Source organism: Scyliorhinus torazame, chromosome 7 (assembly GCF_047496885.1).
Source record: "Scyliorhinus torazame isolate Kashiwa2021f chromosome 7, sScyTor2.1, whole genome shotgun sequence".
Classification (NCBI taxonomy): domain Eukaryota; kingdom Metazoa; phylum Chordata; class Chondrichthyes; order Carcharhiniformes; family Scyliorhinidae; genus Scyliorhinus; species Scyliorhinus torazame.
In genome coordinates, this window is record NC_092713.1 from 164,926,643 (window position 1) to 164,940,630 (window position 13,988).

Below are 13,988 nucleotides of genomic sequence, written 5' to 3' on the forward strand. Positions count from 1 at the left end.
AAGCAGATAGAGCCGTGAAGAAGTGTGTTAACGTTTATTAATAGGGGGCTTGAGTTTAAGAGCTGTGGGGTTATGCTGCAACTGTACATGACCCTGGTGAGACCACATTTGGAGTATTGTGTACAGTTCTGGTCACCTCATTATAGGATGTGGAAGCATTGGAAAGGGTGCAAAGGAGATTTACCAAGATGCTGCCTGGTTTGGAGGATAGGTCTTATGAGGAAAAGTTGAGGGAGCTAGGGCTTTTCTCTTTGGAGAGGCGACTTAATAGAGGTTTATAAGATGCTGAGTTGATAGAGTTGACGTTCAGAGACTATTTCCTCGGGTGGATGTAGCTGTTACAAGGGGGCATAACTACAAGGTTCAGGGTGGGAGATATAGGAGGGATGTCCGAGGTAGGTTCTTTACTCAAAGAGTGGTTAGGGTGTGGAATGGACTGCCTGCTGTGATAGTGGAGTCGGACACTTTAGGAACTTTGAAGTGGTTATTGGATAGGCACATAGAGCACACCAGAATGACAGGGAGTGGGACAGCTTGATCTTGGTTTTGAACAATGCTCGGCACAACATTGAGGGCCGAAGGGCCTGTTCTGTGCTGTACTGTTCTATGTTCTGGAGCTCACACTAATTTATGTCATAAGTGTAACATAAGCGACTTCCTTGTGGTGCACTTGACAAAGGAAGGTTCAGACGTGGAGATAACTTCAACACGTTTATTAAACTATTTACACTTCTATTACTCGGGTTCGACACTACTGCTAATCCTACTACAGCTACCCAGACTGACTAACCAGTTGCTGCAATCCACGTGGTGGGTGTAATATTGAATCAACCCTGTATCTCTACTCACTGACTGTCTCCACTGGAAAGAGGCAGATCATGTATGTGGTGTCCTTTATATATGGGTTGGTGTAATGCCCCCCTGTGGTCGTGTCACCTACTTGTGTATCGTGAATGTCTATTGGTCGTGTCCTATGTACTTGATCTATTGGTTGAGTGTGTGTGATGTTTCTGGTGCTCCCTCTAGTGTCTAGCTAGCCTACATGCATTTACATTCATGCACATCACCACACACACCAGCACTGCTTTGTCCTGCTGTGGACTCTCCGGCAAAGTTCCCTCCAGCAGATTCAGTTGTGAGACCCTGGCCAGTTTGTGTCTCTGGCCCTCCTTAATCCAAAAATATCCATCTTCAGTTCTTCACGCAGTCCTGTTGCTTGCTTGCTGGCAGCTACAAAATGGAGGATGCTCTCCTCAGTAATTTTGTGCCCAGAGCACGTGACACTAGTGCACCTGGCATGTGACCTGCTCTCTGCCGCCGCTTCTGACGGGAAGACTAATCGATTAAAAAAAAAAAAAAAACCCCAAAAAAACAATCTGCTCCTGGAACAGCGCGCTGACATACGGAGAAGGTGGTCTGTCCAGCTGCGCTCCAGGCCTGCGCACTGCTAGATCCGCCTGAGGGGGCACCCTGCGCGGCTCTGCTGGCATTCTTGAACGCCGATCGCAGCTGATCATTTAAAAACCTCTTGCGACCATTGGGCACTGCTTCCCGTGATCGTGAACACCGCGACCGATCACTCTGCGACCCTCCCGACACCCGCCCGACCACCTATGGGTCGCGACTCTGAGTTTGAAAATGACCACTGTACACAATACTCCAGATGTGATCTCACCAGCGCTCTGTACAAGTGAAGCATAATCTCTCTTGGGTGAAATCTGTCTTTCGCCCATGGTTCACACATCTGCCATTAGAAATAAAACACAATCTCCTAAACCTTAGAAAATGTTGCATTTCCTGGGGTTAAAATGTTGTCCTTCCTGCCGAGACGCCCCTGTGTTAATGGATTAACAATAACACTCCATCGGACTAAATAAGTAACTAGATGGTGGCGGTGCGATGTGTAAAGGGAAGGGGTGGGGATCACTTGCAATTTTCTATCTTTTCCCCCAAACTGGTCCGACATTGAGTTGAACAGTCACAATGCAGACACTGACGCGGGAGAAAGTAACAATTAAGCGCCTTGGTCTTACCCCCAGCCGGCATGTAGACGCCTCTCAATGTGGGAGGGGGAGGGGGGGCTTTGCACACTTGTTCCAGTATCTCCCATCTGAAAATGGGCGAATCGGGTAAGTTGACACCAAGAGCTGTCTGTGCCAGCTGGGTTTTGGAAGCTGATTGACATTGTATTAATTTCCAGAAATTTACCTGCAGGGCAAGGGCGCTCTCAAAAATCTGAGCCCCCTCCCCCCCCCCCCAGCGCTTGTGTGTTCTTCTGGAAGAAAGGCCGTTTGTTGAAGGTTTCACTTCCTCAAAGCGTGCGATCCCGTTTGAGCGGGTCCTCCTGCTCAAAGCTTCCCAATGCCTATTAATCCAGTTTGTTTGAAGAGGCGGTGTAGAGTTGTTCAAGGGGACTGTCCCCCCCCCCCCCCCCCCCCACACACGCTGCTTTGCAATTGGAAAGAGTAGAAGACGGGAGTTTTTTGGGGCGTATCCCCACATCAGTTGCTTGCTGTTGGGAGCATGAAGCAGAAAGTGAGGGTTCGCGACACCAGAGATTGTTGTTGGGAGCCACCTCCAAACAGCTTGGGGGCAAATCAAGTTGCATTTCAGCTTTAAAACCAGCCCCATGCAGTCACCTTGGTTTGTGTCGTCTGCGGGTGGGGGAGGAATCCTGGTTTTGAGATCAGGGGCACGATTTAATGGAAACACACCTAAGTGGCATTTTGGGCACGGTTGGCAGGGTGTTTCTTGTCGGCTGCGTTGGCGAGATCGTGCCCCGTATTTAACAGCATTCAGTAAGCCCCCATGAGTGTCGTGACATTATTGACTATCTCGCCATCTGATTCGCCAGTCTCGCGCCTCAGTGTCTCACCACTAACAAAGGGGAGCTGCTTTTTAAACAAAATTAGGAGGAACAACTACTTGCAAAGGTGGTGAATTTGTGGAACTCGCTGCCCCATAGTGCGGTGGAATCTGAGTCATTAAATGGTTTAAAGAAGGAGATAGATATATTTCTGATAAAAGCCGGGTTAAAGGGATATGGGGAACAGGTAGGGAGGTGGATTTTAGACCAGGAAGAGATCAGCCATGATCTGAATGAATGGCGGAGCAGGCTTGAGGGCCTACTCCTGCTCCTAATTCCTATGTTCCTCACCACTCACTCCCAGTCAACACAGGCATGGCAGCATGCAGAACTGCTCCTCGCTTTGGGGTTGCTGACCTGGACAGGCTTCTGGGTGCTGTTGATGCGAGACAGGACATCCTGTTTCCCCAAGGGGGTCGGAGGACCAGCAGCAGGATCACCAATACCACTTGGGAGGCAGTGGCTGTCAGTGTGGGCAGCATGACCGAGAGGACCACCGTCCAATGTAGGAAGAAGACCAACAGCCCTCCACCGAGCTGCTAGGGTAAGTTACCACCTCTTTCCTGGCATCAGTTCCACCTGCCACCCCTCAAATTCCTGAATCTACCCCCACCCCCCACAAATCACTGACTGTCACCTCGCACCCACACTATATCCGAACTTCGCACTTGTTCCTCAGCACCCACCAGCACAACCCCTTCATGTCCAGGTGCGGTGGCCACACATGCCACCTGCTATAGATGGACCCCCCGTTCCATCAAGCGTACGGCTCACAATGCTTTCTCTTCGACCCCGCTGGAGAAAATAGCTCATAATAAGTGGGAAAGGGTCAGGATGGGAGGGGGGAGGGGGGGTTCCTATGAGGAAAGGGCCCTGAAGATCGTGGGGTTGGCCAAGGAGAGAGCAGTCACCGATTGATTCCAAAAATGAGGGATTTGTCTTGTGAAGAGAGATTGAGCAGTTTAGGCCTATGTTCTCTCACGTTTAGAAGAATGAGAGGAGATCTAATTGAGGTATTTGAAATAATAAACGGTATGGATGAAGTAGACGTGAAGCTTCCTCTTGTGGGGCATTCTAGAATGAGAGGTCATAACCTCAGGATAAGGGGTAGCAAATTTAAAACCGAGATGAGGCACTAACCCCAAAGGATTGTGAATCTGTGGCATTCACTACCCCAGAGTGCGGTGGATGCTGGGACAGAGTTAATTTAAGGAGCAGTTAGACAGATTTTTAATTGGTAATGGGTTGAAGGGTAATTGAGAACAGACAGGACGGTGGAGTTGAGATTATAACGAGAGGCTAAATTGCCCGCTCAAGCTCCTAGTTCTCATGTTCTAAGAAAGAAAATTCTGTCTAATTCCACCTTCCAGCTCTTGCTCTGAAGCCCTGTAGGTAACAGCACCTCAAGCACAAATCTGGTGTTCTTTAATAAGGGGAATTCTTGATTCATAAGGGATCAGGGATTATGGGAGAAGGCAGGAGAATGGGGGTGAGGAACATAGCCATGATCGAATGGCCTAATTATACTTCTATATCTTAAGGACAGCAAGGTTGACCTGTGCCGGAGAGGTGAGGATCCACTCCCCCTTAACCCAGATGACCTGTCTCAAGAGAGTTGTTCGTGTTAGACAAAATAGGGGTGGCATGGTGGCACAGTGGTTAGCACTGCTGCCTCAGGGCCAGGGACCCGGGTGCAATTCCAACCTCGGGTGACTGCCTGTGTGGAGTTTGCACTTCCTTCGGGTGCTCCGGTTTCCTCCCACAGTCCAAGGATGTGCAGGTTAGGTAGATTGGCCACGCTAAATTGCCCCTTAGTGTGTTCAAAGGTGAGGTGGAGTTACAGGGATAGAGCGGGAGAGTGGGCCTAGGGTACTGTTTGGTGGGTCGGTGCAGACTCAATGGGCTGAATGGCTTTCTTCTACATTGTAGGGATTCTATGAAAATGATCCCTCCCTCTCACTGATCGCATGTCCATTCTCTTGCAGGATCTCCATCCGATGGGAGTGGGCCATCTGAAGTCACCCCCCCCCCCCCCCCCCCCCCCACCCCCCCAAAAAAAAGGCTTCTGGGCACAATCTGGTCAGCACCACACAGTTGCTGATCCACATCAAGTGGAGGCAGGAACATCCAAGAGAGACAGCAGATGGAGGTCTGCTGGATCCCAGGACCCAGCTGGGTCCCAGCCAGATACTAAGGCTCTGGAGAAAGTTACCCCAGAGCTGTTGCAGATGCTAGGACATGGCTGTGAGATTCAGGAGGGGATGTCAGTGAGTGCATAGCCGATTGGAGGAGTCCCAAAGCCTAGGGGCACAGGAGATGATGCCAACAATGCATGGCCCCAAGGCCAACACTGTTAGGGTGGAGCCTCACTCCAGCTCCATCTCCGTCCCATGGAGGCCCCAGTGCCCTACGGGCACCATCAGAGAGGAGGAAGCACTGGAGACCAACACGAGGCCAGCCGGCAAGTAGATGACAGCGCTGTCCAGCTCTTCCGAATACCCCCGCTCCTGACACCAGCGCACCTCCAGGGCAGTGGGCAGAACAAGGTGGCACGGAAATGCCAGTGACACTGATATGGTGACTAGGGTCCTCCAGCTCCAGGCCCTCCAGAAGACGTCTGCCAAGGCATCTAAGGCCACGGGGTGCAGAAAGCAACAGGCTGCTTCTACCTCGGATGTGCATCCTGGGGACACACCCAGGCGTAGCACTAGACAACATAAGGTCAAAAAGAGTGAGGAGCACTGAGGGGGGGGGGGGGGGAGGGGGTGGTGTATGTGACTAAGGGGAATTGAAGTGTCCAATGTTCACTATTAAAACGTCACACCTGATACATTTGAAACCTCTGTCTTCACCCTGGGAACCTCGAATCCCACAAGGCCACCCACCCCCCCCCCCCCCCCCCATGTGCTGACGCTTCTAGAAGTCAGGCAACATGTTCAGGCTTCAAAGTTTGATTGAAATGCAATGCAACAATCATCACCTGAGACATGGCACATGCACTCATGAGAATGCACTTTGGGGGGGGGGGGGGCAGCATGGCGGCGCAGTGGTTAGCACTGCAGCCTCACGGCGCCAAGGTCCCAGGTTTGATCCTGTCACTGGGTCACTGTCCGTGTGGAGTTTGCACATTCTCCACGGGATTGCATGGGTTTCGCCCCCACAACACAAAGATGTGCAGGGTAGGTGGATTGGCCACACTAAATTGCCCCTTAATTGGACAAAATGAATTGGTAGTCTAAATTTATCAACAAAAAGCGAATGCACTTAGGGATATTTTGTTTATTAAATGGTCAGCTGTACAATTTCATAGAATTTACAGTGCAGAAGGAGGCCATTCGGCCCATCGAGTCTGCACCAGCCCTTGGAAAGAGCACCCTCCACCCTATCCCCGTAACCCCACCGAACCTTTATGGTCACTAAGGGCAATTTAGCATAGCCAATCCACCTAACCTGCACATCTTTGGACGGTGGGAGGAAACCGGAGCACCCGGAGTAAACCCACGCAGGCACAGGGAGAACGTGCAGACTCCTCAAAGACAGTGTCCCAAGCCGGGAATCGAACCTGGGACCCTGGAGCTGTGAAGCAACTGTGCTAACCACTGTGCTACCGTGCTATACCTTATGCAAAAAGGTGAAAGCCAACTACTTAACAGTTGATAAATCACACAAACTCCACCCACACAGGTCCTTGCTGTGCGGTCACGTTACGTATCAGTCTCTGCCCATGAGCCTCCATTATACATACCTTCCTAGACTGCCAAAGCTTGGTTTCCCATGTTCCACTGGCATTCAAGGTGCAGTAAAACAGCCTCAACGTCCAGCGTGTTTCACTTGTGGCGACATGCTAGTCAACATGCAGCACTCACCACACTTACAATAAAATCACCAGCAATCTGCAAAAGCATTTCTTCAACACCTTCATCAAGTAGCTGATTCAGATCAATCCGTCTCTCTCTCTCCCTCCTGCAGCTCCCAGCAGTAGATTCCCCAGCAGTGGAAAATTGCACCGACCCAGAACAGGCCAGAAGAGAGAAAGAGCTCCTCTTCCCCTTCTCTAGCCCAGGTAGCAGGCCATCTTCCCATCCTCGCTTTCCTTACTCCAGACCACAAAAGTAAAGAGGCGGCAGTAAACAAACACACAGCCTCTAGGCAGCTGCAGCAACAAGCAGCAAACATCGCTCATTCAGCTCAATCTGCCTCTCTCGCCCCCTCTTGCAGCTCCCGGCAGTGGACTCCTCAGTAGTGGAAAGTCATACTGACCCAGAGCACGCCAGAGGAGAGAAAGAGCTCCCCTTCCCCTTCTCCAGCGCAGGCAGGTCATCTTCCCATCCTCCCTTTCCTTACACCAGGCTACAGAAAAAGAAGGAAACAGCAGCAGCTCCAGGCATCTGCAGCCACAAGCAACAGCAAACACAACCTGCAGCTGTGAAGTGCTCTCACAACTAACAAGGCCAATTCCTTATTAGCAATAGACTTCAGCTGTGAAGTTAGAGGCTACTCCCAGTCAAAGGGAGATAAAATGACCTTCGACATAGAACCAAGACCAGGGCTCTGAACTGGAAGTGGTTGATGGGAGAGACCGGCAGCAGCTCTAGTTGCCCGTTATGGGTATCCACAATATTTAAACATGGTTTGAAGGCCTCACAGACAAGAAGCCCCTCACCCCACCCCCGCACCCCTGGCTAAGGGCCAACCCCCGACCTGGAACCTTTCAGCCCCCCCGCCCTCCCAACCAAGCCCAATCCCACTGAGGGGATCTCCTCCCGAGCACTGGGGCAGCATGCCGGAAAATGGAAATGGCTACTCACCTCCTCTGTTCCCCTCAGCAGCCATTGCACCAGCTTCACATTTTTAAAAAGGAGTACTAAACGATGCCCGTGATTTCTCGCTGGGGAGCCGGTTAATTCCCAGGAGGCCGTTAATTTTGACTCAAATCTTGCTAATGAGATAGAAATTAATGCAAATTGGTTAATGAAATGCTCGTCATATTCGGGCGAGATCAGGAACCCGCCATCTTGAGCAGGCCGGTTAGATTGCAAACTGATTCGTGTTTGGCTTTTTCTGCTACTTAAATGGCGCATCCACATCTGTGCCTGGTGAAATGCGGTGGTTAAATCGCACGCAGATTTTTTTTTCTTGTACTGGGAAATATAATTGGCATCTTGTTCACCTCTGTCAAACCTCCCCTCAGTCTCCTTTGTTTCCAACTCTAGGGATATTCCTGAAGGTTTTGACACATCACCTGCCACCTCCGACCATACTGCCCCCCACATACTCCTGGGCATAGGTCACCTAGTGTGTCCTCCTTTACTTGTGCCTTTCCTCGACCCACATGTCTATCCGCACCCTACTGTCTTTCCCCCCATCCTTGAGTCATAGAATCGATTACAGTGCAGGAGGCCATTCAGCCCATCAACTCCTCAAGCTGTCAATCAAGCAATCCAGTCAGCCCCATTCCGCCACTCTATCAGCCTAGTGCAGCAAACCTGTTTCACTCAAGTTGCCCATCCAATATGCCTTCAAAATCATCAATCGCCGTCACATTTGGCTTCAACAGGATGTGGGTGTCGCTGCTGTCCTTGTTGCCCTTCCTTAAATACCCTTGAACTGAGTGGCTTGTTAGGCCATTTCACAGCGTGGTCTGGAGTCACATGTAGGCCAGACCAGGTGAGGACAACAGCGGCGGGATTCTCCCATCCTGCGGCAGAGTGTCCACGCCGTCGTAAACGCCGTCGCGATTTACGATGGCGTTGAATGGAGCACTCCCACGACTAATTCTGGCCCCTACAGGGGGCCAGCACGGCGCTGGAGCGGTTCGCGCCGCTCCAGCTGCAGATCCCGGCGCGAACAGTGCGCCGCGGGATCCGCGCGTGCGCAGTTGCGTCGGCACAACGAGGACATGTGCACTGGCACCGGCGCCTCCTTCAACGCGCCGGCCCCGACGCAACATGACGCAACACAGGGGCCGGTGCGTAGGAAAGGAGGCCCCCAGCCACAGAGGCCGGCCCGCCGATCAGTGGGCCCTGATCGCAGGCTAGGCCATATCGGAGGCCCCCCTGAGGTCGGACCCCTCTTTCCCCCCCCCCCCCCCCCCCCCCCCCGCCCCCAAAGGCCGCCACCCGACCCTTACACCTGAGGTCCCGCCGGCCCAGAGCAGGTTAGAGCGGCACCGGCGGGACTCGGCTCTTTTCTTACGGACGCTCGGTCCATCCGGACCGGAGAATCGGTGGGCCGGCCACGTAGAGCGGCCCGCGACCGGTGCTGCACCAACCACGCCGGTGCCAATGGCGCCGATTCTCCGCTCTGCGGAGAATCACGTGCTTGCGTCGGGGCAGCGTAGCGTGATTCTATCGGCCCGCCGCTGATTCTCCGACCCGCGCGGGGTCGGAGAATCCTGCCCCGTATTTCCTTCCCTGGAGGACATTAATGAACCAGATGGGTTTTTTTCCCCCCTAAAGGAGATTAGTGAACCAGATGTTTTTTTTTACAACAATTGACAGCTTCATGACTGGCTTTTAATTTTATTTAAATTCCACAAGCTGCCACGGTGGGATTTGAACCCGTGGTCTCAGAGTGTTAACCTGGGCCTCTGGATTATTAATCCACTGACATTACCACTAAACCACCATCCTCCTTCCAATACTCTCATAGGCAGCGGGTTCCAGATGATCACCACATGCAATGTTAAAAAGGTTTCCCCTCACATTCCTCCTGCATCACTTCCCCAAAACCTTAAACTGTGTTTCGTAGAAACATAGAACAGTACAGCACAGAACAGGCCCTTCAGCCCTTGATGTTGTGTCGAGCCTTGTCCGAAACCAAGATCAAGCTATCCCACTCCCTGTCATTCTGGTGTGCTCCATGTGCCTATCCAATAACCGCTTGAAAGTTCCTAAAGTGTCCGACTCCACTATCACAGCAGGCAGTCCATTCCACACCCTAACCACTCTTTGAGTAAAGAACCTACCTCGGACATCACTCCTATATCTCCCACCCTGAACCTTATAGTTATGCCCCCTTGTAACAGCTACATCCGCCCGAGGAAATAGTCTCTGAATGTCCATTCTATCTATCCCCCTCATCATCTTATGAACCTCTATTAAGTTGCCTCTCATTCTCCTTCGCTCCAATGAGAAAAGCCCTAGCTCCCTCAACCTTTCCTCAGACCTACCCTCCAATCCAGACAGCATCCTGGTAAATCTCCTTTGCACCCTTTCCAATGCTTCCACATCCTTCCTATAATGAGGTGACCAGAACTGCACGCACTACTCCAAAATGTGGTCTCACCAGGGTCCTGTACAGTTGCAGCATAACCCTACGGCTCTTAAACTCAAGCCCCCTGTTAATAAACGCTAACACACTATAGGCCTTCTTCACGGCTCTATCCACTTGAGTGGCAACCTTCAGAGATCTGTGGACATGAACCCCAAGATCTCTCTGTTCCTCCACATTCCTCCGAACCCTGCCGTTGACCCTGTAATCCGCATTCAAATTTGTCCGACCAAAATGAATCACCTCGCACTTATCAGGGTTAAACTCCATCTGCCATTTGTCGGCCCAGCTGTGCATCCTATCAATGTCTCTTTGCAGCCTACAACAGCCCTCCACCTCATCCACTACTCCACCAATCTTGGTGTCATCAGCAAATTTACTGACCCGCCCTTCAGCCCCCTCCTCATCATTTATAAAAATCACAAATAGCAGAGGACCCAGCACTGATCCCTGTGGTACACCGCTGGTAACTGGTCTCAAGTCTGAAAATTTTCCATCCACCACCACCCTCTGTCTTCTATGTGATAGCCAGTTACTAATCCAATTGGCCAAATTTCCCTCTATCCCACACCTCCTTACTTTCTTCATGAGCCGACCATGGGGAACCTTATCAAACGCCTTACTAAAATCCATGTCTACGACATCAACTGCTCTACCTTCATCTACACACCTAGTAACCTCCTCAAAGAATTCAATCAAATTTGTGAGGCAAGACTTACCAATCACGAATCCATGTTGACTATCCTGGATTAAGCTGCATCTTTCCAAATGGTCATAAATCCTATCCTTCAGGACCTTTTCCATTAACTTACCGACCGCCGAAGTAAGACTAACTGGCCTATAATTACCAGGGTCATTCCTATTCCCTTTCTTGAACAGAGGAACAACATTTGCCACTCTCCAGTCCTCTGGCACTATCCCCGTGGACAAAGAGGACCCAAAGATCAAAGCCAAAGGCTCTGCAATCTCATCCCTTGCCTCCCAAAGAATCCTATGATATATTCTATCTGGCCCAGGGGACTTGTCGACCCACAGGTTTCTAATACAGGTTTCTAATTCAAAATTTCTAATACATCTTCCCTCAGAACATCTACCTCCTCCTGCCTACCCGCTTGTATCACACTCTCATCCGCAACAACATAGCCCCTCTCCTTGGTGAACACTGAAGAAAAGTATTAATTCAATGCCTCTCCTATCTCTTCTGAGTCCATGCACAAGTTCCCACTACTGTCCTTGTCCGGCCCTAACCTCACCCTGGTCATTCTTTTATTTCTCACATAAGAGTAAAAAGCCTGAAGGATTTTCCTTGATCCGACCTGCCAAGGACTTCTCATGCCCCCTCCTAGCTCTCCTAAGCTCTTTTTTTTAGCTCATTCCTTGCTACCTTGTAACCCACAAGCGACCCAACTGAACCTTGTTTTCTCATCCTTACGTACTCTTCCTTTTTCCTCTTGACAAGACATTCAACCTCTTTTGTGAACCATGGTTCCCTCACACAACCATTTCCTCCCTGCCTGACAGGGACATACCTATCAAGGACACGCAGTATTTGTTCCTTGAACAAGCTCCACTTTTCATTTGTGCCTTCCCTGACAGTTTCTGTTCCCATCTTATGCTCCCTAATTCTTGCCTAATTGCATCATAATTATCCCTCCCCCAATTATAAACCTTGCCCTGCCGTATGGCCCTATCCCTCTCCATTGCAATAGTGAAAGACACCAAATTGTGGTCACTATCTCCAAAGTGCTCTCCCACAAACAAATCTAACACTTGGCCCGGTTCATTACCCAGTACCAAATCCAATGTGGCCCCACCTCTTTTCGGCCTATACACATATTGTGTCAGGAAACCCTCCTGCACACACTGTACAAAAACTGCCCCATCCGAACTGTTCGACCTATCGAGATTCCAATCAATATTTGGAAAGTTGACAACAATCCTGAGACCTCCACACCTATCCATAATCTGCTTTGCAATTTCTTCCTCCACATCTCTATTACTATTTGGGGGCCTATAGAAAACTCCTAGCAACATGACCGCTCCTTTCCTATTTCTAACGTCAGCCCATATTACCTCAGTAGGCAGATCCCCCTCGAACTGCCTTTCTGCAGCCGTTAAACTAGCCTTGATTAACAATGCTACTCCTCCACCTCTTTTACCACCTTCCCTACTCTTACTGAAACATCTATATCCTGGAACTTCCAACAACCATTCCTGTCCCTGTTCTAACCATGTCTCCGTAATGCCCACAACATCGTTGTCCCAAGTTCCAATCCACGCTCCAAGTTCACCTACCTTATTCAGGATGCACCTTGCATTAAAGTGACACACTTCAACCCACCTTCCTGTCTGCCAATACACTCCTGCGACCTTAATATCCTCCTCAGTACCTCACTATTCTCAACACTGGGTTATGGACTCCTGCTCGTTTTCCCATCCCCCTGACAAATTAGTTTAAACGCCCCCCCCGAATAGCCGTAGCAAATTTTCCTCTCAGGATATTGGTGCCCCTCTGGTTCAGGTGCAAACCGTCCTGTTTGTACAGGTCCCACCTTCCCCAGAATGTGCTCCAATTATCCACGTAACTGAAACCCTCCCCCCTACACCATCCCTGCAGCCACGTGTTTATCTGCACTCTCTCCCTGTTCCTCAACCCGCTAACACGTGGCACCGGCAACAAACCAGAGATGACAACATGGTTTGTCCTGGCTCTCAGCTTCCACCCCAGCTCCCTAAATTCCTGTTTTAAATCCCCGTCCCTACTCTTACCTATGCCGTTGGTACCGATGTGTACCACGACTTGTGACTGTTCCCCCTCCCTCTTAAGGATTCTGAAAACACAGTTCGAAACGTCACGGACCCTGGCACCCAGGAGGCAACATACCATCAGTGAGTCTCTCGTTGCCACAGGACCGTCTATCTGTCCCTCTAACTATCGAGTCCCCAATAACTATTGCTCTCCCGCTTTCTCCCCTTCCCTCCTGAGCCACAGGGACGGACTCAGTGCTGGAGATCTGGTCACCGTGGCTTACCCTGGTAATCCCCCCCCCCCCCCCCCCCCCCCCCCACCAGTATCCAAAGCAGTATACTTGTTACTGAGGGGAACGACCACAGGGGATCCCTGTACTGACTGCTTCCTCCCAGCCCCTCTCACTGTCACCCATCTATCTTAATTCTTCGGAGTAACTACATCCCTGAAGCTACTATCTATGACCACCTCTGCCTCCCAAATGATCCGAAATTCATCCAGCTCCAGCCCCAGTTCCCTAACGCGGTTTCTGAGGAGCTGGAGATGGGTGCACTTCCCACAGGTGAAATCAGCAGGGACACTGACGGCGTCCCTCACCTCAAATATTCTGCAGGAGGAACATTGCACTGCCTTACCTGCCATCCCCTCTAGATAACTTGGGGATAAAACAAGAAAAAGAAAGAAAGAGCTTACCTGATATTCACTCACCACCTTAGGTTAGAGAAGGTGGAAGGGTGGGGGACACTACAAGTGGAGTGGCTCGGGTTTCGCAACCGCCCAACTTAAATACAGGTAAAAAGCAACCACTGCGCCCCGCACGATAACAGCAATCAGCTGTTATGGGCCTGCGCAAACAATTTAAATCTGTACTACTTACCCAGCAGTCACTCTGTCCTCACTCCGACTGGATTCAGCTGGAAACTCCCAACAGTAAGTTTTTTAAAATTCACTCACCTTCCCAGCAAGCACTCAGCAACCACTGCACCCCGCACTGTAACGCAATCAGCTGTTATGGGCCCTAATCTTTATACCATCAGCTAATTGAACATTTTTCTTTGTGTACCTTATCTAAACTGGTTTGTAATAGCATCTTGGAGGTCT

At 50.6% G+C, this 13,988-nt stretch overlaps 1 protein-coding gene across 2 annotated transcripts in view; it reads left to right on the forward strand.

Moving 5' to 3' along the window:
* Positions 1-2,073: 2,073 nt before the first annotated feature.
* Positions 2,074-13,988, forward strand: part of LOC140426674 (regulator of G-protein signaling protein-like) — a 186,779-nt gene continuing 174,864 nt past the window's right edge. For both annotated transcript variants that reach the window (XM_072511757.1, XM_072511758.1), the window contains exon 1: positions 2,074-2,129. In XM_072511757.1, the coding sequence (XP_072367858.1) occupies positions 2,117-2,129 (13 nt within the window). In that variant the 5' untranslated portion in view covers positions 2,074-2,116. The remainder of the gene's footprint in view (positions 2,130-13,988) is intronic.